This window comes from Populus alba, chromosome 10 (genome assembly GCF_005239225.2).
Source record: "Populus alba chromosome 10, ASM523922v2, whole genome shotgun sequence".
Classification (NCBI taxonomy): Eukaryota; Viridiplantae; Streptophyta; class Magnoliopsida; order Malpighiales; family Salicaceae; genus Populus; species Populus alba.
The window spans coordinates 18,898,212-18,923,775 of record NC_133293.1 but is presented as its reverse complement, the minus strand read 5'-3'; the positions used below and the strand labels follow the sequence as shown (position 1 = coordinate 18,923,775).

The window sequence follows — 25,564 nt, the reverse complement described above, 5'->3', positions numbered from 1 at the left end:
ATTCCACGTGTAGAAACAACATGGAACCGAATCTCATTAATAGCCTGACATCAACTTACAAGTACTGTCACCTTCAAAATTTTAAGGATAAATTTGGCAATTAGCAAATAAAATTAAAAAATATCTATTTTTAATAAATTTTTAAATTAAAAAAAAAAAAAACAATTACTATCACAGTAAAAGAAACCTGGGAAATCCGTGAGGGGTTTGCTTTATAAGTGTGACCAATATCGACGCATGTCACATCAACACTAGTCTATATATATATATATTTTTTTTTTCTGGTAAAGCTTGCGCGCACCACAACTAATCCCCGGGCTTACTGAATATCCTGCAAGCCCAGCGAGCATGTACCACGGGGGTGACAGGAGTAACAAGTGAGGCTTATCCTACTGTGAAAGAAGCCTAGTATATTCTTGATATTACCAAAAGTATGGGCTACAACTTCGTATGAATATATAAATGATTTTAGGATACTTGATAAGAAATTAGGTATTTCTGGTTTTTGTTAGTTAAATATGGGGATAATTATATAATATTTAATTTCAGACATTTCATTTAATCACATAAAAATCCAACGGCTGGCAAGGTATACATGGTTAATTTACAGTGATTAGATTAAAATTAAAATTGAAATTCAAAACTCACTAATTAATAGTAAAAATATAACTGCTCCTTAACGAATGTTCTAAGAGCAATCGCCAGTTTTTTCCTTAAACATACGTGGTTAAGATAAATGGTGAATCATGAGTCTTGTAAAGATTAAATGATTGCTCAAGAATAATAATTAAAAAAGTAAAAGTGAAATTAATTTGTTATATATATAGCAATGCTCTTTTAAAAACTAATCATATTACTCGCTCACTAATATTTGAAGTTCAAAATTTTAAAAGAAATCATTACATGTTTTTACCTCTCAAAAACACAATACATCTACTTCATTAATTTTGTAGGAATGATTTATGCATCTTAACAAATATTCTTTGACATTTTAGCCGAGTCTTTATTTCTTAGAATCCGAGTTTTCAGTTTGGACCTGACGCAGGCAAAACTCGGGGGACACAGAGAGGGAGCTCTGACTTATGATTGGGCCGAATTCAATTCATCCTCAAGTCCAAGTAGTAGCCCAAACCATGATCCATCTTCTTAGAACTTCACAGAAGAAGTTGGGACCTGCTGTCCAAGAATCCATTGGTAGTTTCTGAAATCCAGAATGAGTAAAAAATTCGGAGCAGGAAAGCAGCCCACGGGCACTCCTTCACTAGGGTGGTCCTTCGTTGTTGCCATCGTTTCGCTTCTTGCCGGCGCTTCAGTTGTCCACAGCATCTACAAACCCAACCTTGTAACAATATTCTTCTTCATTTCTCTCTTTGCATCTTACATTTTCTTTGCTCACAACCTGTTCGATAAAATGTCTAAGTCGAGTCTTCTAATTTTTATTCTTGTAGACTCTGCCTCCAGTCGAAAGTGTTGATGCTGCTGCCAAGGAGAAAGAGACTGGAACAAAGTGAGTATTTCTTCGCTTTTTTCCACACAATACAGGTGTCTGTATTTCACAGAAGGGATGCGAACAAACTCTTGAATTCTACAAGACATTTATATTCTTTTACGTTTTCTGTATTTTGCTAAATATGCCGTCTGTTTAATTAAGAACACTGATCACTTGGGCGGTCCAGGGAAACGTGGGGTTTTTTTTAGGGTTGATTTGCTCCTCTTTACAATGATGATTGGCCTAGTAAAAATACTTGGGAATATTTTGGGGTGCCATGTTATTATGTTTTTTGAGATATCAAGTTTTTAGCTTCTTTTCAATATATGTGAATGCTAACTCTTATCAAGCATCAAGATAAGAGCTGTATTTTTTGTATAAGCCGCACAGAAAATGACACAACACCTTGCCATCTAAGCTACACTGCATTTACAAGGATAAGCACGCTCTGCCTACTTCACATATTTCCACAATCTCCTCCTTTCACATCCTTCCAAAACCATTAGAAAAAGGAAAGAAGGAAAACAGTCTGGGAAGTTCACTCCGAGGCAGAAAGAAGGGATACTGTGGTATGATGAAGATTGTCGCAGAATGGATGATCTTCTGCATTACATTCCTCCCTGCTAATCTTCACTGGATTTCCCAGTACTGGCTGGCTGGCTGGTATCCTCGTGGATTTGTATTGTTTCCTCGAACAGAAGCTTCTCGTTTGAGTCCATGAACTCGTCATCTTCTGCATGATTGTGTTGATGGCTATAGTTTGAGTTACACCTCAACCATGTCCTGAAGTCGGATGCTTTAAGGCTTTCATCGGTTGAAGAGGATCGTTGGGAGAAGCTACCGAACCCCTGAATCTCTCGTGTTGACTTACGAGCGCTTGCCCCCCTTTTTTTTCCTCGAGAAATAGTCCATTTTCAAGTAGCTTCAGTATTCTCTGAGATAGTTTTCTAATTCTCGATCCCCAATTGAACCTGCAAGTGAAACCAAAAAGGTATAAAAATTGGAGGCTACAACCCAAAAAATTGTACATTGATTAATTTCTTAATTAGAAACTACACCGACCCTTTCTCATGGACAAACTGGAAGCTAACCATCTCCTTAATGGCATCTTTATCACACTGAAACTCTTCAGCAACTCTTAGAGGTCCATAGGTTATTAGCAGGTGTTCCCATAGAAGCAGTCTTCCAGGAGACTCTCCAATTTTTCCTATCAAATTTCATCAACCTGAATTGGCAGCCAAGAAGAAACTGAAATCCTTCAGCATAATATAAGTTTCAAAGGACAATAGGAGGACAAATAGATCAATCGAATCCCAATAGACAAAATATAAACCTCTTGTGTAGAATGTCCACAATTCTCCAGTAATCATCAACCTCGAAGGCAGCCCGTGAAATAACACCCATGGTGCGTCTATCCGGAGCCCAAAGATCTCCATTTGTTATCTCTTCTGTCAAACTTGATGGCGAAAAACGCAACAGATTCAAGACAATTTGAACAAATAAAAGAGTTAATAAATAATTGTATGGCATCAGAATGGTATAAATTAACACAAATGATATGGAGTATTAACGTACAGTTAGTTCTGTTGGCGTAACATCAGTTAGCGCCAAACGAGCAGTCTTGATTTTCTCTTTTAAGAAGAAGGAAGCTTGCCTCTTGAATTAATGGAGAAGAGGGCTACCCATCTTGCTGCTTTTGTTTAGAAGCATAGCCATGTTCTTTGACATCCATGAATAGAATATTTCACTTTGGATTTTCTCCCGGAATTCTCAGTGGTGTACGTAATACATGCGACTGCTCCATCAACGGCAACAAACACCAACTACTCTTTAAAAGTGCATGTTTGCGTATGCAATGAGAGGGAAAAGACATGAAATGTAGGTGAATATTTAAAGATAGAGGAAGTAGAAAGCCTGACTGAGGATTTTGGACAGACTTGGGCTTTGCAATTTGTGGCCACTCACGCCCAAACCACCCTAAAGAATGGGCCTCCTATCAGACTTAAAATTAGATATCAGACCGGGCCAGGCCTGTATATATTTATTTGTTCTTTTCATGGTTCAGCCCAGTTATCAGCCTTGTCAACATGGAGCGTGCTGGTTAGGCTTTTCATTGATCCTGATTCTCTTTCTCAAACCCCCAAACATGTCATCGTCAAGATTAATTATCAGGAACTGAAGCACACAAAATCTATGACCTTAGCCTTTGCTTTTCAGACTTTCACCACTTCGTAACCCGTTTCGCGTTTTACATCTTCAGGTGATGAATAATAATTTGCCACCATTAGAAAAAAAGAAAGATGCAAACAAAAAGTAAAAACCCAGAATCAATTTTTTTTCCGTGTGCCTTTTATTTTCTGGGTCCATTCAGGTTGGGAAAGAAAGTGTTTGCTGATGAATTCAATATCAATTTCTGGCCGGTGTTGATATTGGTTTTGATGACTGAATTTTTGTTCTGAAAATGCGGCAGTTGAAGGAGATTTGGATCGTTTGGTTATGGTGTTTTTATTGATCTAGCGAATATTTATGATAGATGGCTCTTGTTGATTGAATTCGTCACTGGTAATGAAAGAACAAAAGGATGCTGAGAAAATGAAAGTATTTTACGGTTGAGGTTTGATTAAAAGTAGTATCCTCACTCTCTTCAACACACACTTCTTTTTCTAGCAACCACCACACCTACCACCGCATCAAGCTACAGCCACCCACACAAACCTCCAACCTCTAGGCAAGTATGTGATCGTATGCTAATGCATGGGGCACAAAAGAAAAAAACAGAGCAACTCTGGCTCAAGGTTATTCTAGTGCCATGAGTCGTCTGGATTTTCACAATCGTGATTCGTTTGAATAAGAGCAAAGCTTGCAATAAGATTCCGGTTCGTAACACTAAGAACAGAATTAAAAATCTCATCCTCTAGATAAGAGCAGCGACAAGAATAAGGGAGCGTCGTGTCATTCATTACAGAATTGTCTACAATCTGCAAAAACGTAACGCTTGATGTGTGCCAGCTTATATAAAAATGAAAGGGACCCCACTAACATCCCCCAGTTTCATATGATTGAATGAACTGCATAATTTGATCATATGATTCTAAGTTCTGAAACGATAATATCATGTTCTTTAAATGGAACGAAAAGATGTGCTCCACAAATAGCATTACAGATTGAAACCGCAGAGTTAGAATCGTGTTCATTGCAACAGCGTATTCCATGGTTCGTATACCCTAAGCTTTTGACTAATCAAGTGCCAGAATCACTCTAGTGCCAAGAACGCCCGGAAGATCGCAACAGTTGTCAAAAATAAAATCCAAAGAAAAGTCTCAGCTGCTAATTTTCCACATTCTAGTTCTATATCCCACGGACATGAGTGCTAGCTCCCAGAGCATGTTGGGAATGCTTAAAAGATTCACCTTGGATCCCGGAATTTCAGACCAGTTTACAGAAATCTCAATCATCGGGATACCAAACCATTTGCATAGGAAAATCAACTCAACATCGAAGCACCATCTGCACAAAGTACATGTTGATGTGTCAGTCCCTGTTAATAGATTCAGAGCCAAAGTACAAAAAGCAAGCAGAGTAGCAAAGAAAGAAGAAAAAAGGTTAAATCAGAATTCATTAGATTTTATGGTACCCACATAGGGTGATAGTTTGATAGAGCAAGGAGCAACAAGTAACATGTGGGGATATAAATATCAGTATACCTGTGTTTTCTTCTAATGATTTTTAGAAGATAGGAGCAGAAAAGATACAATTACTCGATATCTTTAAGAGTTTATACTTGCCTCTTCAGCCGGATGTTTGTGAAAAGCTTTCTGGCAGCAGCCCTGGTGAACATCTTAAAACCACACTGGATTGCATGAAAGACCACATCAAGAAAAAGAAGGTATATCTACAGCATTACTGTTTATGATCTTCAAGCTTCGACAAAAAAAAAGAAGAAGCCTGCTAGTGTCGAACTAACAACCACATATGCCGGCATGAGTAAATACTGCAGAAAATTACCTGTGTATCACGAATTCCAGAACCAGCAGTCAAGAGAACCACAAGATGAAAGCCTTTCATAAGAAAATTGCGGTACCACTTCCTCTGAGACATGAAGGCAAGCAGATCAACTAAAGGCAATTATAAAATAAGGACGCTGAAGCAAAAAATCAAGAAACATGTGAATTAGTGAGAAGCATCAATAAGACTGAACTGTAGCCAAAGCCTTCTCCTCAAGGTGAGCACGGGAACCAAAGGCAGCAAGTGGAATATCAGATATTCTAAAACTTGAATCACTAGCTGCTGACTCTCCTAAACAGAACTCCTTTGTAGCAACTGCATGGATCTGATAGGCAAAACATTAGATAGTCAGTGAAGTTTCACAATAGCTGAACTTCTTCTTCTTAAAAAAAGAAATTTGCAAGGTTTTACCCACTAGACAAAGCAACTGCTAAAACGAACCTGATTTTCTAGTTTCTCTAAGTCAGTAACCTTGGTTGCCCCATCAGCATCCAGCATTAAAAGTAGTTCACCACGTGAATGAAGCATGCCCTGTTTTACAATGCTTTCACATAGGTAACAAGCTTCAATGAGTTGTTGTTATGAACACGGGAGAAAACATGGGTCCACCAACAGCATTAAAGCTTACATAGCTGAATCAAAGAACAGCTTAGATTATACTCACTTTTCTAATCGCCTCTCCTTTGCCATGATTTCTACCAAGAAGGATAATCCTTACATTGTCCACTGTGTATTTCTTTACAAAGTCAAAAGCAACTCGTTTTGTCGCATCAGCACTTCCATCATCAACAATCACCACCTGACCAGAAACTTATCTATTCAGACAATGTAGAGCTAAAGAAAATGCTAGGAACATAACACATCCTCAGTAGTTCATAACAGCAATAACACATGGCAGAACACCAATCACTATATAGTGCTCAAATTTGGTGTAGGTGTAGAACAGCATTTAACAAAAGGTTTCAGCCTAATTAGTACTTTTTAAAAAATTAAGATGAAAGGGATAAAAGTTAACATCTTTCATTTCCAATTACAGTACTGCTACTTTCACCAAAAAATCCTGAAACCACTATCAGAAAAATCTCATTCATTTGATGATTCTCACAGCTGTATGTTATACACTATCATTGATCACTAGCTGTGAAATAAGTCAGATAAACCAGCAGAGTTAAGAACCAAAGGTACCTCATAAGTAAATGACTTGTCCTTTGCTGCACGCTGTTGAAGATAACTACAGAGTGAAAACATAAATAACATTATAATCTTATAGTTTAATTCTAGTGCAGATAGTTATCAATCCAATAAATTACTTTATGAGATCTCTACCAGGAAACAATATTCCCCATCTCTAATCCTCATTTTCTATTATACCATGCAACAAAACAAGATGTGCACAGAATGGATTGAGAGAAAAAATGAACACTCTTTTGCATGCCCAAGTTGCCAACCAACAAGAGCATATTGCTCATGCAGGTCCATGTATACAATTGAGTTTCCTTATCACCGAGTTCCTATTTAATGATTGTCTTTGTCTGACTCTATCATTTTTATTCCTTGAATTTTGCATATCAGGAAACGAGAAAGAATAATCAATCTTCTCTTTTGAGTGGAAATGCAATGCACCTAAAATGCTATAATATTCAGAGCCTCTTCTTCTTGCTCAGTACAGACTCCAAAATTAAAAAACAAGACCACTATACTACACTACAATTAATTTGCTTCAACCTACTTGATGGTTTCATCAAGAGCTCCTGGAAGTCTATACTCTTCATTAAATGCAGGGATAACCAAAGATAAATATTTCTCGGCCGGATCATGAATATGAGGACATGGAACCTGTAACAAAATGGTTTAAAAAATAATCAGATTCACTAAAAATCTCTTTCATATTTCATTAGATGGCACTGCACATATGCTAGCAACATATAATAATGATCTAATTATAACAATCCCACTACTTCCACTTCAAAATAACTCATTTTCTGCAAGGATACATTTCACATTTAAGTGTTAGTACGAATAATCAGAGCCGAGTGAACCCAAAACACACAACTCGATTTGAGTAAAAAGGGTTATATGTTGGTTCTTTCTTAAGTAACCTAACCAGAAAAGCTTCCCAATTCATCAATTTTAGAGTTAAAACCAATCTAGACCATAGAAAATTACTATAAAAGAACCTCGATAAACAGCTGCAGCATCGGGTCTCGAATAGCAATTCATATTATATAATGCACATCCAAACAAACAAACAAAAGGATAAAATATTTACGCCGTGAAGGTTGTTGTTTCTTCACCATTAAAGCGGCATTTCGTTAATAACATTGGGCTAATCTATTTCTGTACTTCCTCTACTAAAAAAACTAAAAGGCCAACAAATACCCAAAATTTCCTGCCAATTACCCAACCAAATCCCTAAATTAGGCAAAACAAAACAAACAGCGACAATTAAACTTTTTGAAAGCCAATGAAGCATCTTGATTTTACCTGTTTCAAGGAATTCGGATCCTCGAAGATAGCATGATCGTCAACATGCCTACAGAAAAAAATTAGTCAATCAACACGGATTATATCTGATATCATAAAAACAATAGATTTGATTCATTAGAGAATTGAAAGAAGAGGAGAGGAGATACGTGTTATTGTGTCTTCTTCTATAAGCCTCCGATACGATTGCAGTAAGCAAGAACGAGGCAATGATCAAAATTAATGCTACCAAGACCTCTGCAATCGTCCATAGCAACCCCATTCTCTCTTAGCTACTGTTTCTCCTCTCTCTCTCTCTCTGAGTCCTCCACTACTACTTTGACAAACATATTTTCATCACGTCCTTACTCCGCATTCCTCAATTACAAATAGAACAATTGTTAATTAAGAAAATTTATATCAAGTTGTTCACAAAGTCTGTCTAGCTCAGAGTCTCAGACGGCGCAAGAACCTTGTGGTCTGAGTTCAAGCCCACGGTGGCACTTGTATTTCGAGTATTACTCGCAAAACCCAGCGGCGTCGCTTATTGTTGTGAAGCCCACCTTCAGAAGCTTGGACCGAAAGAGATGGGAATACCTGGGCCCAAAACTCCATAATCTTTAGCCACCGGATGGCTATGTTGATCAAATGATATGGTGGGCTTTAAAAAAAAAAAAATGTATATCGGTTTTATACGAGAGACCAAGTTTCTTACGTTTTTAAGGTTTATGTCCCGTTTTTGCAGTGCCAAGTTGCTTTTGGTAAAAAAATTAACTTTTTTTTTTTTTAATTAACTTTTTATTATTTTTAATTATTTTAATCTGTTGATATAAAAATAAATTTTAACAAATAAAAAATATATAATTTTAATATATTTTTAAACAAAAAAATATTTTAAAAAACAATTATTATAAAAATAATCACGCTCTAACTTAACCATTTACACTTGAATTATTCATTTCTAAAACTGTTTTTTTAAATCCAAGAAAACAGAGATGATAACACTGGAAAAGTGGAAGTCGTTAACCAATTAGTGTATTCATGGTTATTTTTTAAAGTTTTTTTCATTCAAAAATATGTTAAAATAATATTTTTTAATTTTATAAAAATTATTTTTGATATTAGTGTATTAAAATAATCTAAAAATATAAAAAACATTAATGTAGTAAAAAATATTTAAATTTTTAAAAAAATATTTTTAAAACATAAAAACTTTAACTCTTTTAAAAGGAGCACAAAAAAATGAAATAAACAAGGACACCATCGGATGTGTTTGATAATATATTTTAAAAATATTTTAAAAAAAAATTAAATTTTTTTTATTTTAAATTAATATGTTTAAAAAGAGTGAAGCGGGAGTCAAAATGTTTGGCATCAAATCATGTTGTTTACGTGCAATTTTGTCAAGTTAATAGCAGTATCATTTCTTTGACAGCTTTTTCAACGTATTTAGCTATAAGTCAAGCCCTGTAATTGATCCAAGGCACAAATACCGTAGTGTTCTTTCGGCTGAAGAGATGTCATATCGATGCTCTAATTATGCAACCACTACATTAGTGTTCGGCGTTGATATAGCTTTTCCGGTTAATTGTTTTTTTAAAAAATATTTCTAGTTGTCATTTAATTTTTTAATATATATATAATTTTTTTAAATTTTCGTAAAAAAATATATTATTTATATTCTATAAAAATTAAGTTTGAAATGTTGCAGACTAGGTGAAAAAAACAGAAAAAATTTAATTAACTAAATATTTTTTTCCACGTGGCTGAGCAAAAAATAAAAACTACCAGCCACTCCCTTGGAAAATCAACCATAATAGAACATCCAATGCAAGTCTTGCTAAACACATTTGAGATTGTGGTTAAAAAAAAAATACAAAGCACTTTGCATTCTCCCGTGAAAAACTTTGTGATATTTTAAAAAAAAATAGTAGTATTTTATTAGTTATTTTTTATTTTATTAAAAAATATAAAATAAAATAAAATTTTTGAATCATAAAAGTGATAATAATATCTCCATCTAAATTTATCTCTAACCAGTAGCATCAGACTATTTACTTAATTTCTCCTTTTACCATTACCAGCGATAATGTATTTTCAAGCATCTCCTGCATTTGTAAATTGCTTCTACTTCACTAACGGATGATGAAAGAACGATGCATGAACATGCAATTCCATCCCATCTCATCCATCCCCAGCATAAGTACACCGAAAATCTTTGAATATACACCGCCACCCTGTTTTAATTTGATTCTGCTCTTCTCTAGGTTCTTGGTTCCATAGAAGCTAAGAAGAAAAAAACTGCAAGGACATTTTAAATTCTGTAGATACCATGTGAGGCCCGGCGATGCCTGTGATGAAACAGCAGAGAGTACCTAATGACACATCTTCTGATGCAGTACTCGATCCTCTCACGTACACGTGTCTACGAGTAATTCAACTGTAAATACACTGCGAAGCTGCACTCTTCTTTTTTCTGGAGCAGAGGAAAGAGATGTCCATGATTCTTGTGAAAAAAGGGGGTTTACAGATGGGCCTTCCCATGGTATGATTAAAGCCGGAAGGAGGAGTGTGATAAAGAAAAGGAGTTTCTGCTCTTACCCCACTTTTGTAGACCATAATGCTTTTGTAGAGGTGGAGGGGTTGGCCCTTAACCTGCTCCCTGTTTTGCTTTCTATCATGCCCCAGAGGTTGTTTTTTCTTTTATTGACCCGACATCATCACCATATATCCTTATCATCAAGCCCATAAAAGTTAAAACAACGAATTCTCCGGTCACCGTGTAAATTAACCCTTTCTTAGTACTTGCTATATAATGCTCGTTTAAGAACCTTTTAGATCTTGAAGAAATTTTTGACGTTATGGTGAAATGACACGACCGGATTGTGACTGACATGACAAATGGGTTTGAGTTTGTCGAATGATCAGTGTTAGGTTCAGCTTTTTATTATCTTCTCAATCCTTTCATATTTTCAGTAACTGCATAGCTCCCTGCATTGAGCCATGGATAGAGATGAATCGTGCCGATATCCTTCGTTAACCCTGTAATTGCCATCAGCATCTCTGCAGCGTGACAGGCTCATTCAATCCAAAATTTCCCCTCTCCAGGACTCAAACATTACTCTTTTCTCGTAAATTGTGTTCAAGATCATTTTGTTAGAACTTAGATCCAGCCCGTGAGCTCAAATGTCGAAGTTACACTTGCAGATTGCAGTCCTACAGTTGGTGTTGGAGTTAAAACTTACTATTCCAGTGGTATTATTTAACTACTTTCACATTTTGTCATTTTACATAACGTCAAGATTTTCTTCAAAATCTAAAAGGTTCTTGTACGACGTAATGTGCAAAATTAGCACAATAATATCTTCTTAGAACACTTGCACAGGTCAGTCAAGGAGCACTCGAGCAAAAATTAAAATACTGTAGAATGTAGATTATTGCCTGTAAAGGAATATTCTCCAAGAATAATTTTCTTGGCTATATTGTTAGCAGCAATTTGAAAAAAGACAACAGAAATGGTAGAAGGAAATGAATAAATAATAAGTTGTCCATGAATATTGTGCAAGACTCATCACAAGAGTACAATAATAATACACTCCTTCCATTTGAAAGAGCTTTGATATGCCAGGTAGCTGTGGCACTGCTCAAACTGCAACGTCAACTTGCAGGTTGAGACATTGAATTCACCACCAAATAAACTCGAATTTATCCAGTATTTATTTAGACTAAAAAAAAACTCCTTTTGTTAATTAGAACAAATAGAAAATCACATACGCGATCCCCCACAAATAAACCAATCCCCCCATCGTTAAGGAAAAAAAAGTACTAAAATCACCAAAAGAAAAGGCCTAAAACTATTTTTTTTTTTTAAAAAGCAGGAGCAAAAATAAGCATGCCTAGTGAGCCATAGCGACCTGGGGTGATGCATAGTTGATGCTTCTCTGATGAGGCATGGCAAGCATAGCAGTGTGATCCAAGAAATCATTGAGGGCAACCACAGACTGTAATATCATCTTTAAATCATCTGCACAAGAGAATCCCAGGTTGCCTACACGTCTAACTGCATAGACATAAAAAGTAATGCATCCTTTTCTAAACTTAAACCTCGCCATTTCACATCCATTCAGGCCTCTTATAAGTTTCTTGTTCACTTCTCCAAGTGGTATCTCTGGTGGCCACACTCTGTCAACAGCCAACTTCATGGACTCGGATTCAAAGACAAATAGTAGTACTTTGGATTTCTTGGTTCCAAGACCAAGTGTTAAGGTATGCCAAGCATGGTGTGCTAATATAGTGAAGTTTGTAGGCAGAAAAGCTGTTGTTGAAGGGAAAGCGGCCTTACTGGTGTTGCTGTTCTTGTTCGTTGGTGGATAGGAAAGGACTTTTAGCAGCTCAAGAGGCCTTGCTCGCCGGATTGTGAAAGATTTTACAATGAACTGGCCCCCAAAACGAAGACCCTTCACTTCTGAACTAGCCTTGAAAGAAAAATCTGATGATGGCTTGCTGGTTTGCTGGTTTGGGTGTTGGTGTTTTTGCTTCTTATTGTGTTTCTTCTTCTCCTTCTCTTCCATGAGGTTTGTGAATTTCTTGGTGGAGGCCGTTTTTTTTTGTTTTTTTTTTTGTTGTCTGTGATGGCCAACCACTCTATAGCTCTTCAAGATATGTAATGTAGTATGAATTTTCTCTTGTCTGGATTTTCTTTTGTATTTGGAACGTTATTAAGAGTCAAAAGGAGGCTAACCACTTTCCACAAATTAAATCATCTTTATATTATGCTATCATTGTCAGTGTTTGTTATGTATGCCATCCCTTCATTAAAAATTAGGTTTCTTTTACATGTATTCGCTTAAGTTTGATTGTCCTAATATTGCGTGTTATTATATTTTAATTCTTGAGTGAGCCACTGGAAGAAAAATTATTGGCTGCCCTCGTATTTTGATCACACAATTCTGATCATGATGCTGCCACTTCTTTTTCACTCAACTTTTTGCTGTTTGTGCACCTTTTATTCACACGATGCTTCTCATGAAAGTGCTATGTGGTTGCACATATAAAATGTATGGAATGGATAAATAGTGTACGCGTAATTCCGAAAAGACTGATGCCAATTGCTTTTGTAATTAGTAGATTAATAGTACGTGGTCCACCGTGGTTTGGACTTGCTTTTTAAAATATACAAAAATTTATAAAAAGTATTAATAGTTTTTGGTTTGTTATTAAACTTGGTTTAATAGATTAATTTGGAAATCTTACAACCTAACTTTTTGTTTAATTTAAATTTTAAATCAAATTGTGTGAGAATTAACTTAAATTAAATTGATTGTTTTTCAATGTAAATTTAGGACCATTTGATCGTTATGCGAATTAACTCGAATGTAGATTCCTTATTATATAAAACTATTTGATAAAAAAAACCAATTATTTTTGTAGCTAGATTCCTCACCAACAAATTAACATTTTATCTTTCTAAACTAGAATCTAGTTTACAAACACTGGTTTAGAAAGAACACTACGGTATAGATATTCTCATCTCTCTCTTCCAACCAAAAAAAATTGAAAATGAATAAAATGATATTTGGTATCAAAATTAAATTTTGTAAGATAGGGACCAATAACCTAATAAATGAAAAAGATGGAGGACTTAACTGAATTTTTGATAGATATTCTCAGTTTGTCACCTATGTTTTTCATTTTTTTCCCTCTAGCAATTTTTCTTTTAATTTAACTCTCCTTTACAAAAAAAGAATCAATTGGGTATCAAATTCATTTTTTTAAAAAAATTACACTATTTAATTCACAGTACAATATAAAAAGATAAACAATGTTTTTATGAATAATAAAAACATCACATGTTTTAAACTTTACGTATGATATACATAGCAAAGTGAGTATATTGATAACACTTTTCTATCACGATCTGTGTATAGAGATTTTCACAACCTTTTAGACTTAATATTGCTCAATAACATCCATCACAAAAACCCTTTTGCCAGACCCCACATCTGTACTGATTCATGAGTACAGCAACATGTGCCGCTAGGAGAGATACAAGGGGAAATTATTCCCAAATTGGGCTCATAAGCTCACTAACAGAGGGGCAGGACCACATTATTGGCAACTCCAAACTGGAAAAAACACCTTAATCAAGAAGATAATATGTTTCCTAGAATCATAATCACACCCCTTAATTTGTTTAATCCTTCTCTTGACTTTTTAACTATAATTTTATCTCCTCGGACAAGATTTTAATGTACCCGGGATGTTGAACTAACATTAGGCAGCATGTGGCCATCTGAATACAACAAAAGACACGGTTACAGACACTGGTTTTGCTGTCAATTACACTCAACAGAACCCCAGTGCGCAACTGGAACAGTGGTTAGATCAGCCATGGGCTGTAACTGGACCCATTAACAATTGTTTGGTGGAGGTTGTTCGGAGAAAAAGCTTAATAAATGAACTATTTTTTTCTGAAAAGAAAGAGGTGGTTGCCGTTGATTCTGTATGTTCTGAGAGGGATAGAGAGATGACGCTCACCTCATTTTTGACAACCCATTGCATGTCTTCCCATTAAAGTTGTTTCCTTCCAAAGGCAGCATTGCCTTTAATCATTTCACGGGAAAGAAATTTCAGTCCAGAGGTGCTGAGAGAGAAGACCAGCTAAGAGCAATAACTCTCGCAGCGAGGGCCACCACCCCATGGGCCAAACCAGAAAAACCAGCCAGGGTTTCATCATTGATCAATTGCGTTCATTTCTCGTCCCTTCAATGAAAGTCATAATTCTGTGGCAGTAACGACACTTTCCTTTCTGAACAAATACTAAAACGTTATTTTATTTTGTGATTTGTCAAGTATAATCATGACTACATGTGAGTCCTAGGTTCAATTGACAGGAGTTGTAGGGATCAACTAATCAGTACCATGTCCTATATACATTGTTTGGGCCCCAAGTTTTAAGCTTTCGTTGCGTCAATTGCATGTACCATAATTGAGATATAAGTAGGTGGCGAGTACTGTCATCCTAAATCCCAATAAAGATGGCTCGGAGATCATAAAAGTTAATCTCTTCGGTATTGAGATTCAACTTGTTTTTTTTAAAAAAAATTAATTTTTTTTTGTTAAAATTAAATGTGATTTGTACTTTTTAGATCATTTTGATGTACTGATATCAAAAATAATTTTTAAAAAATAAAAAAAATATTATTAATATACTTTTCAGCACAAAAAACTATTTAAAAATCAGCCACTTCCCAAACATCCATCTCTAAGCATGCAATCACACCTACATCTGCTTAACTGATACAAAACCTATCAATAATTGAACAAATGGGTGTCGGTCGCGGATAGGTAGAGTTGAATGGTTTGCAAGTCATTCTCAAAACAAGCAACGGCTACGATTCCCGAAAAAAAGAGAGAGTAGGCAAACTCTTATTTTCAAGCAGATGTTCCTCTCTGCAATCACCATCACCTCTCCATGAAAACACCAAGTAGAGAGAGATTAAAAATAAAAACATGTCACCACTGCACGACTGTAAGGACAAGCTTTCTCTTTTATTTTAAGCATCGCAAAGACAAACAATATTGGTACAAGTTAGAAAACTCCGTTTATTCGGACAGAACCTGAGAGCATTATAGGAAAAATATGGTTCCCAGTTGGCTTATCTCATGATTGCTCGGATGGTTATGGCGACGAAGCAGTACTGTCATTAATAGTCTCGATGAATTTAACTCGAAGTGAATACACATAAATATTTGATATTTCCTTTTTCTTTTCGGATCAATCAATTTCTTGTTTTAAGCTGTGATAAGCATTGTAATTACGATTATTGATAATAATGACTGTAATCACTTCGGTCCATCATCATCATGCATGCACCTGCAAGGCTGCAAGGTGAAAAATTAGGGGGGAAAGAACACAGCAAAGGCAGCTTCTTGAAAAAGATCTTAAGGTTATCTTTCATTTTAATCTCGGACGTGGTCGCAATCAAGGGAGAGCAATATCATAATCAAAAAAATTATTATATCGATATTGGTATGATCATTTGTATCAAGTATCAACATCAATGAATCATATATGATACGGGAAAAAAAAAACATAATTAATTAGAACAAAAACAGGATAGGTTAATGGAGGTTCTTGGCTCTCATTTATAATTGCAGAACGACAAGATCAGGTTGGGTGTTTCTCTCATGGAACGTTTGGTTCTCCATGATTGGTATAATGTTCCCTCCCCCGAAAACTTAATTTCTAAATTTTGCTTTTCCGAATTTGTGTACCTTTTACTGTAAACATAGGTAACCCATGGATCAGGATTAATGATGCCTCTCTGTTTTTTCTCCCTCTATTTCAACGGATGCAAAGTAGATAGTCCAACAGCTAGTGGACCAATTATTTGGAGATTTGATTGATCCTCGAGAGCTTCATGATTTTTTTCCAGGTGAGCCCGCCTTGTAACGTTAAAAATTGGCTTTTTTTTTTTTTTTTTTTTGGATACATGTACCTTAATACAAGTGTATTCGATCGATAACATAGATTGTATCACTGACAACACTGTTTATACAAGTACATCTAACAATTTCAAAAGCATTCAATACACCGAAAAAACTCTTCCTTTTATTTTTCTTTTTAAAAACCAACATATTATGTTCCTTTTTCACCTTTTTTTTTCTGAAGAGAGTTACATCTATAAACTTTAGCTCGTTGTTTTAAATGCTACCGAGAATAAATTATTGATATTACAATCAAATTGCAAGTATTAAAAAAAAAAAAACAATAAATGTTTTAAGACCAAATGATTGATCCTACTTCAATCTACATTTTTAAATTTATTTTCTTTTATAAGTAGATTCAAGCATGTTGATATCTGTCTATATATAGACAAAACAAATCATAATGAGTGGGATTAACAATGATGCATGGGACCTGATATTGTTTGGATTGAAACTGGAACCGCCAGTTTGAATAGGCTTGCAATGCGCCCCCTGGCTGCAGTCTTTGCTCGCTTGTAATGCTTTGTCACTAGCGTCCGCTTTGGGCTCACTCCATGTCTTGCCTGTTGTGGGTGATGGGCTTGAACCAGTAGATGGTCTTGTTGTTGGTGACGGGCTTGAGTCAGTGGACGGGCTTGCACCAGTGGATGGGTTTCTTGTAGGATATGGGCTTGAACCAGTAGATGGGCTTCTTGTAGGATATGGGCTTGGACCAGTAGATGGGCTTCTTGTAGGAGATGGGCTTGAGCCAGTGGACAGGCTTTTTAGAGGTGATGGGCTTGAGCCAGTGGACTGTATAATGCAAGAAAATAAAAGACGAAAATTAATCAATAAAATGTAATGGCATAACCTTGCAAATAGCGAGGATCTGCTTGATCTTAACGTGTGATTCCATAAATATAATCAAGTTTTTTTTTTACAAGGAGTGAAGGAATTAAGAATACTGATAGCTGCAAAGAAGCGAAACAAAGAGAGAGTCGACAGATCAAAGGGAAAAGCAAGTGAAGAATGTTATTTAGACTTCTTCAAAAAAAAACAAATCCAGTTTTATCGAATATGATATGACATTTTTAGATTACCTATCATAATGTCAATATTATGTTTCATATATACGCAATTTTTTGTTATTTTCATACACAAATGATATCGATCTCCTATCCATGTTAATCTTGCAAGTGATCAAAGCAATGTCTCAATAAGAATTATTAATATATCGGGGTTTTTTGTTATTATTATTATCCATAGATATAAATAGTTAAATTAAAGTCACTGCCCAAAAGGTGCAAATAAGATTTCCATAAAGAAGCAAAAAAGTGGCGTATAGACTTCATACCTTTCCAATATTGCTCAAAATGCCGACATCATAAACCGGGCTAAAATCTGGCCTGAACAAGCCCCAATTCCTCTCTGCGGCTGTTCCAGGCTTAAGATTCTCATTAAACAATGCAAAAACATATGTCTCGAACCGCCGTTTGGGCATTAAAGGAGTCCCCTCCCCCGAAGTAACAACCTTAATCATGTTCTTATTATATAACACCGCGTTCTCCACCGTACACATGGGCTGGTTCGGGTCGCCAAGTGAGGGCCAACCGGACTCGGCCACAACAATGTCCAAGTCATCGTAACCCATTGCTTTTATTGCCGAATAAACTGCATCCATCATTGCAACGAACATGTTAGTGTAGGTAATGTTGGTGTTGTCGTCATGGATACCAGGGTTAGGCTTGAAAAGGATGTAGTCTTCCATGCTCGGAGAGTAGCTAAAATAAGGGTATGGGTTGACCAAAAGGGGTGATTTGGTTTGACGTAGAAATTCGAGCATGGGTGCAAATACGACTTTGCCATAGGCAGGCTTGATCCGGGCAGCACTCGGTTGCACAGAATTTTGCAAGATTCCAAGGGTGTAAGGAGTTGACACCTGCATAATTAAATTACAAAAAAATTAATACTTAAAAATACTAATTTTAATAAGGAGATGTTTGTAGATATATTTAAGAATAAATGAGGATACACTCAACACGGAATTGAAAATAACTAAAATACCTTATTTGATTTGTATTGTAGTTGAAGGTATATATAGCCTTAAAATGATATGTTGAATTTTCTGATATTATTTTCATGAATTCTTGTGAATGAATATAAATCATGAACGAACATATTCCCAGAGGACAGAGAATTAATTACCAGGAAAATATATTTGAAGGAAAAATGGAAAAAATAACGGATTAACAATCGACTTTTTTGATGAATATATATCGTCCATGTATTGACAATGGGAAAAAAGAAAGAAAGAAAGAAAGAAATATCTTACCTTAACATCGTTGATCCCAGCACGAACAAGAGCCTGATGCAAGGACTTAATGCAGGGTACAAGATGAGAAATCCACTCCTTATTACCAGTAAACAAGATTTCATTTCCAACAGCGATGAGTTTAATCCTTGTCTGTGGATAAAATTGCTCGATATTGTTAGCAACCCATCGGCTGGCGGCATTTGCATCAACAAGAGCTGGAATATCACCATTACCAACGGTTACAGTCACGGTAATGTTTGTGTTGGCAAAACCGCGAAGAATGTCAGGATTGGTGTCAAAGATTTTGATGCTATCAATAATTGTTTGTGTTTTAAGGAAGTTGGCCACCTGAGATGGTGATGGCAGATCGTTGGCTAGGGTACCATAATTGACACCAATCGAAAAGGCTGTGGTGGAGAGGTGGAGGAGTGTGGAGAGGTGGAGGAGGGCGGTTGTGATGGACGTCGTGGTAGTCGCGGTCATGCTTTTAAGGCTTTCTTTCTTTCTTTGTTCTCCTCCTCCCAAGAGACAAGGAAGAGATGTAGGAAGCTATGAATATGTTTATATAAATAAAGGGGTTAAAGGATGTGTGAAAAACTATATATGAACACACACACATATTTGTCTTAATCAGAGAAGACGTAGAGCCAGTTAATTAGGATAAGTAGTAAAATTATAAATAGGTAGGACCAGCTGGGATGTTTGACAATCTTACGAAGATTTACAGATTTTTGGAATGAAAGATATTTGGCTATTTCCTTCTCAGAGGTAAATTTAGGCATGGTAGAGATTTATATATCTTTCACTCGATAAATATGCCCTCTTTATCAATGTAACGGACAGAAATTAATAGGCAAGAACTATAATATTTTCACATTTTCCTTGTAGGATTTGTTGTCATGTGATGTTAACCTACGTGCTTTTAATTTTAATATATATACGTTAGATTTATGAAATTACTATCTCATATTAAATATTTTATTTCACACACGATTCGTTAATTATTTTTTTTATTATTAAATATATTTAGATAAATTACAGTTTAATTATATGAGCTTTTTAGCTATAATTTTCTTAAGATAATTATATATCATTTTTAACATTTTTTTTTAATTGTTAAAATGGTTAGCATTTGATTTAGATCACTCAAAATAAAGTTTTAATACTTAATAGAAAAAAAAAATCTCTAATTATTTCTTCAAACATATTATTAAATTTTATGATAATACATTTCAAAGATAAAATAAATATTTTTTTTACTCTATTATATTTATTATTTACCAAACATGATATATAAATATTTATCTTTCCTTTTAAATTAGTATCAAGTAAGATTTCATCCTTTTCTTTTATCTTAGTTATCCTCATTTTTTTTATACTAAAATAGTAATTAGTAACCAAACATTACTTTTAAATCTGAAATTTACAAGTGACCGTTTCTGTTCCATGGAGGGTGATTTTTTTTTTCTTCCTTCCTTTCTTTGAGTGTTAACATGAATAGTGAATCGACAACCTTCATTTTTGAACATGGCCTCTCATGAAAAAGAAGATGTCTTTTTTTAAACTTTTTTACACAAACGCACAAAAAGAGCACTAAAAGGAAAAAAAAAAATGTTCCATATTTATGTGGTTTTTTTAGAACAATATTTATGCATACTAAATGAGCCTTGAGGGACCCAAATGAAAAGAATTCAAATTGTCCATACCACATTCATAAAACGGGGAAAATCAGGGAGTGGTTGACATATAATCCCGTACACAAGTGGAAGGACCAGGGAGAGTTTCCCGCTACTTAAGCCCTTCTCACTTGGTCTCAAGCCATTGTGCAACTCTTATCGTTGGAGATGGAGAGTAATGGTCATCAAACGCAAGAACGTCCCATGGGGAGAAATGGAGATCAAAAGCAGGAACGTACAGTGGAAAACCAGATTGGAGATCAAAGGCAGGAGACCATTAATGGTACTTACTCATCAAGGTCTCCTGCTACACTGACCACCTTGGCTACAATTCAGCAAAATCGCCGCAGAGCCCCACAACCAGGGAGCACGCGCTCCTATTCTGACAACACATCACCTTCACATGGGTGGTTGCTGCCGGGATGGGTAGCTGAGGAAAGGATCATGGAGAGTGGCAGGCTCTATAAGGTAATCCCTCTATATGACCCACATGCACATAAATAAACTTGAAGGTCGACTAAATCAGTCAAAATCAGTGAAAATCAGCTCCCTATATCCTTCGCTAAAATCAACAGCTGACGCTTAGTGATACGTACATCATCGAATGCAGGCAGCGGGTTCACCAGACACTTGAACTGCTGTACGACCACCTCACAACAGAGCCAAGACGGCACAAAAGCGTAAACAGAAAGGATGCTTTAATGAAGTTGCGAAAGCACAACAATGGATTCTCTTCCCAAAATAAAACCAACTGGAAGCCATGTAATACGGTCAAAAATACTTACAGCTTACAGCTTGTACAGCTGATTCGAATCTAAATTAGTTGACCGAACAGAATAAACAAAGACCTGATGATCATTCTGAAAACGAAGTCCCAGGTCAACTGAAAGCCATCTGAATACGACTGGGTCATGTGCAGGGAATTTATTATATCTATCATTATTAAAAATTGCACATGGGAAACGCGTAAGAGAAACATTTGTTCCACCCCTTAGAAAATCCAAACGATTCTGATTTCACATGGTATTTGCTGACGATTCATAAGTTGAGGATGCCATCTCCAGAAGTAACAAGGCAACAAAAGAAGAAAAAATAAAAAAGAGCAGTAGGTATAACTAAACATCTGAAGCAAAAAAGTATTAATTCGTAGCATAACTCGGATTTTTTCAGCACAAATACATATTCATAGGGGAAAAGTAACAAAAATTCCTTGGCCATAAAAAAGAAGGCAAGGAATGTATACAAGACAAAAAAAAAAAAACAAAAACAAAACAGCAATCTATGTAAAGATGCACCTTGGTGAAGCAAGTACTTTCTATTTGGCTGAAGTTGCTGCCATGAGGAATCTAGCGCCCAAAAACAAGATACTGTCACTTGATGCAAACGAACGAAAAATCAAAATAGATGTTTGATCTCCGAACTTGAGATGAAACAGGAAAATGAAGATATCTTCGGCAAAATGGCGTGTAATTTTCATTTGTGTCCCCTTGTACGAAATGGCTCTTCATTTTGGTACCCACTTATTTATCCGATGGAACAAAGAAAAAGAAAGAAAGCCGCAATACAATTAATCTCTCAGAAAAGGAAAAGAATTTGCATTTCTCGGACAAAACTCTATACACTTCAAAGAGCCCTGAATAAGGAGTGTCTCCGCCTCTCAAACTTCACCCTCCAGTTATTATCACTTTTAATAGGCTTCACGAATCGTTCTCCTTCCATTTCAAATTGGAGTGAGGACGGCAGACTCTTTAAATGTCCACTGCACTGCTTATGGTCCGAAGAATCAATACTGCTAAAATTCTGTTCACCTAGATCAAACTGTCTCTGGTACGGTGAGTGCCATTTTGCTTGCAAATAAGCCAGAGACCTCCAAGGTGGAAGAGGCATCGAATTTTGCTTGAGAGAAGATCTAGCTGCATCGGCCATGACTTGAAGATACTGTTTTAACCTGGTCAAGGAGCCTACATAAATGACTGGAAGCGACTTCAATATTCTATCATAAGAGTCCACAGCTCTGGCTATTTCAAAGTGGCTTCGGAAGTCAACATCAATGATAACACGCTCAGAGCTTCCAGCGTTGATGCAGTTGAACACGTCAATATATTCATGATCCCCTGCCATTTAGTATAAGAACCAATTCTCAGAAACAGAATGCAAACGGAGCTACATGAAACAAGATAAAATAGGCATATTCCAAATAAGATCACAAGAAGGTCCTCCCTCCAAATGGACCATCACAAGATTCACAAAACAACAACTTGTCCATAAAATCTAGATTAAATCATTTAAGGGGGGCACATGTTGGATATTAGAACTTGAGGTCAGGATTATCTAGTGAAAACAATGTTCAACTATGAAGGGTCGTTCAGGCCCAATGAACATGCAAGATCATCAAATAAATGCGAAGAGTAAGTGCTTAGGCAAATCAAAGACTTCCCAGAAATAAGATTTTATAATAGCTAACAGTTTCAGAAAAAATAAGCCGCCAAATCTCTCATTTGCATTGCATCTTAGAGGTTTGAAATTAGTGGTGAATGAAGGTGGCAATTCCCTCAATTAAATCTAGTCAAGTCACAATAACCCTCTGCACCTATAGACCCTCAAAGAAATGTTAGAACTACAGCTTAAGAACAAGATCACATACCTCTTGGCACCTTGCCACTACCCTGCCATTTGGATGCACAAACAGCAGCATCATATCCTGAAAGTCTCAGCAGTTTCACAAGAGAAAAATTGATGCAGCTTGCATTACATGGACCTGACTTGACATGATGAAGGTCTGACTCCTTGATCAATTTCACAAGAGAATGAACTGTGGACAACAAGTCACTCTCATATTGGGCTACAGTGCGCTTGTAAAACTGCAAGAGCAGCAAATAATCAGCGAAATTCTATATGATCAAATAGTAAAATCTTGAACAAGAACAGGAGTTAAAATGCATCAATATATTCTGGTAGATAGACTGCATGTTGTAATTTAAATACAATTCCAAGATTCGCGAGGAAGTCGTCACCTGCACCTATTGAAACCATACTGGGGAAAAACAAAAAAAACAAGAGTTGCCATTTAAATAAAATTGCTGATTCCAGAGACAGCCATCACGGTATACCAGAGGAGATTCACACAGACAGACATGAGATTAGCTATTCTTCACATGCACTTCAGTTTATGATCTCACAGGATGTAATTGAGATTTCTGTTTTTTTTTCTTTTTTGGTACAAAAATTCCAATTTGATTAATTTTACAAGCAATCACAGAAATTAGACTGCAAAACTAGAATTTGGTGGTGATCCGAGAAGAGGGAGACAAGAGTTATGCTATATAGAACGAGTCCTTTGACACGGACACATAAAAATGGCACTTTACTATTCTCACGAATTCGTGAGCTGAATCATTTCTCGAGAGACAAATTTCTACAGTTGTCAAATCTAAATTTTCTCTTCCTCGCAAATTGCAAAATTCAACTCAATTTTAGTGGAAATTATAACATAAAAAGTACTCCAATTCATTCCTCCATTTTTCGAAGGAAAACAGAACCAGTGAAATTTATCTCTCTTCCTCGTAATATAACCTGACAGAACTAAGAAAAAATAACAATTTTATTTTTTAAAAAATAATTAGAAACGATTTCTTAGACTTCCACGAATACAACACAGGCAAAAGAAGAAGATAAATAAACTTAAAACAATTCAATTCTTTATGAATTGAGCTCGATTTCATTTTATATGAAAAAATTAAAAAACATATATATATATATATATATATATATATATCTTTCATCTATAAACTTCAATGAATTCTAAACAATTATGAATGATTCTATGCAATTCTAGTGTGAGGAGGCAGTAAATTGGTGAAAAGTGTGAATAAAAATTACCGAAATCTTGTCGCCAAGGTGGTGAAGATCAGAGAGACCAGAATCGCTATCGCTGCTACACCTGGAATCGGCACCGGAGCTACAGCCGTTCTCGAGAAAATCGCTAACCATGAGAGCCAAATCATGTTCACTCTCGTGGCTAAATCCTCCTCCTATTTTTCCCACAATCCCTCTCGCCCACCAATCTCCTGTTGCCGTCGCCGCACACATCATCAATCCAGAACAATACCGTTTTCTCCCCTTATATATGAATATTTTTTCGCTATTTCAAAATCACCAAGAGTATGGAAACAAAACGAACCGAATTATGGAATCTATAAATAAAATTTTAATTTTGTATGTTTACATAGAAACATAAACGCGATGCTTAATTATATGACCACGCTTTGTGGTCATAAAAACGAGGCCTAACGATTCCGTTTTGAATTTGTTTAAGATTTTGGTTGAGGTAAAGGCGTAAGGAGAGGAAGAGGATTGAGTTTTTTTCTTCTCTCTTGGGGTGAAGCTAAAACCCAGAAGGAAGGAGAGAGGAGAGAGGAAGAGGAGCTTGAGAGGAGGGCAAGAGATGGTAGGCAAAAATATCCTCAGACATTATACAGAGAGAGAGAGAGAAAGGGGGGTGGGGATGGAATTACGGGAATATCCTTAGATATTATTTTGCTTTGTGCCCAAGTAACTCCTCGGATTTCCAGGGGGGATGAAGTGGATAAAGAGGATAGATAATTAATGATGAATCGATTCGGAATGTGGACGCAGTTAAGTACTTTATTCGCTGTTGCTCTCGGTTTTTAATGATAACGAAATTATGAATTGATTCTCTCGAGTCTTTTACGGTTTTACCCGTTACATTTCTCCTTTGCAAGTGAATCTTTATCGTATATTTCTTTTACTCGAAGGTTTTTTTATTCTTTATTGTAAATATATTGCAATTCGAAAGGAGGAGGGCAAGAGTTGACAGGCAAAAATATCCTCAGACAATCTAGAGTGATACTTGCATAATAATGATAAAAAATGATGAGTTGTCTCATTATATAATTTTTATTATGAAAAAAAAACTACATATTATGCGTTTATTTTTTATAGTTTTATGATTGAGTATTTCAATTTTGATTTTTGATTAGATGAAATGCTTATTAAATAATAATATAAATACCAACAAAAAATACAAGAAAGTCATGACTGGTGTATGCTGCATCACCAATTAAGCTAAAAATACGTAATTATGGTCCAAATTCCATGATCACGGCGTGTTTTAAAGAAACCTTTTAA

At 35.7% G+C, this 25,564-nt stretch overlaps 4 protein-coding genes and 1 long non-coding RNA gene across 5 annotated transcripts; 1 reads left to right on the top strand and 4 right to left on the bottom strand.

Moving 5' to 3' along the window:
• The first annotated feature begins 604 nt into the window (after positions 1-604).
• LOC118059724 (uncharacterized) lies at positions 605-1,812 on the top strand. Its single transcript, XR_004689354.2, has 2 exons — positions 605-1,342; positions 1,449-1,812. It is a non-coding gene; the product is annotated as an uncharacterized lncRNA (long non-coding RNA).
• A 2,666-nt stretch (positions 1,813-4,478) lies between these two features.
• Positions 4,479-8,400, bottom strand: LOC118059723 (uncharacterized). The gene is made up of 10 exons (XM_035072675.2): positions 8,128-8,400; positions 7,979-8,027; positions 7,224-7,330; positions 6,680-6,725; positions 6,159-6,293; positions 5,936-6,025; positions 5,688-5,819; positions 5,495-5,578; positions 5,275-5,339; positions 4,479-4,996 (listed from the first exon to the last, which is right to left on the bottom strand). The coding sequence occupies exons 1-10, from the start codon at positions 8,238-8,240 to the stop codon at positions 4,810-4,812; spliced, it is 1,008 nt and encodes a 335-aa protein (XP_034928566.1). The 5' UTR covers positions 8,241-8,400; the 3' UTR covers positions 4,479-4,809.
• Positions 8,401-11,466: 3,066 nt separating this feature from the next.
• Positions 11,467-12,701, bottom strand: LOC118059721 (uncharacterized). Its single transcript, XM_035072673.2, has one exon. The coding sequence runs from the start codon at positions 12,526-12,528 to the stop codon at positions 11,854-11,856; it is 675 nt and encodes a 224-aa protein (XP_034928564.1). The 5' UTR covers positions 12,529-12,701; the 3' UTR covers positions 11,467-11,853.
• A 3,902-nt stretch (positions 12,702-16,603) lies between these two features.
• LOC118059720 (glucan endo-1,3-beta-glucosidase) lies at positions 16,604-19,285 on the bottom strand. The gene is made up of 3 exons (XM_035072672.2): positions 18,759-19,285; positions 17,779-18,365; positions 16,604-17,051 (listed from the first exon to the last, which is right to left on the bottom strand). The coding sequence occupies exons 1-3, from the start codon at positions 19,221-19,223 to the stop codon at positions 16,826-16,828; spliced, it is 1,278 nt and encodes a 425-aa protein (XP_034928563.1). The 5' UTR covers positions 19,224-19,285; the 3' UTR covers positions 16,604-16,825.
• Positions 19,286-21,540: 2,255 nt separating this feature from the next.
• On the bottom strand, positions 21,541-24,900 carry LOC118059719 (uncharacterized). The gene is made up of 3 exons (XM_035072671.2): positions 24,296-24,900; positions 23,061-23,277; positions 21,541-22,530 (listed from the first exon to the last, which is right to left on the bottom strand). Exons 1-3 carry the CDS (start codon positions 24,506-24,508, stop codon positions 22,040-22,042), a joined length of 921 nt encoding a protein of 306 aa, XP_034928562.1. The 5' UTR covers positions 24,509-24,900; the 3' UTR covers positions 21,541-22,039.
• Positions 24,901-25,564: the final 664 nt, after the last annotated feature.

Coding starts and splice junctions, on each gene's coding strand:
- LOC118059723 (XM_035072675.2), bottom strand. CDS start 8,240: ATGGGGTTGCTATGGACGATTGCAGAGGTCTTGGTAGCATTAATTTTG. Junction 5,579..5,687: donor AGGAGAAGGCTTTGGCTACA/GTTCAGTCTTAT, acceptor TTCATGTCTCAG/AGGAAGTGGTACCGCAATTT. Junction 5,340..5,494: donor CTGGAATTCGTGATACACAG/GTAATTTTCTGC, acceptor CATGCAATCCAG/TGTGGTTTTAAGATGTTCAC.
- LOC118059719 (XM_035072671.2), bottom strand. CDS start 24,508: ATGATGTGTGCGGCGACGGCAACAGGAGATTGGTGGGCGAGAGGGATT. Junction 23,278..24,295: donor ACCTTGGCGACAAGATTTCG/GTAATTTTTATT, acceptor CTGCTCTTGCAG/TTTTACAAGCGCACTGTAGC. Junction 22,531..23,060: donor TAGTGGCAAGGTGCCAAGAG/GTATGTGATCTT, acceptor ACTAAATGGCAG/GGGATCATGAATATATTGAC.
- LOC118059721 (XM_035072673.2), bottom strand. CDS start 12,528: ATGGAAGAGAAGGAGAAGAAGAAACACAATAAGAAGCAAAAACACCAA.
- LOC118059720 (XM_035072672.2), bottom strand. CDS start 19,223: ATGACCGCGACTACCACGACGTCCATCACAACCGCCCTCCTCCACCTC. Junction 18,366..18,758: donor CTGGGATCAACGATGTTAAG/GTAAGATATTTC, acceptor TTAATTATGCAG/GTGTCAACTCCTTACACCCT. Junction 17,052..17,778: donor TTGAGCAATATTGGAAAGGT/ATGAAGTCTATA, acceptor CCCGTCACCAAC/AACAAGACCATCTACTGGTT.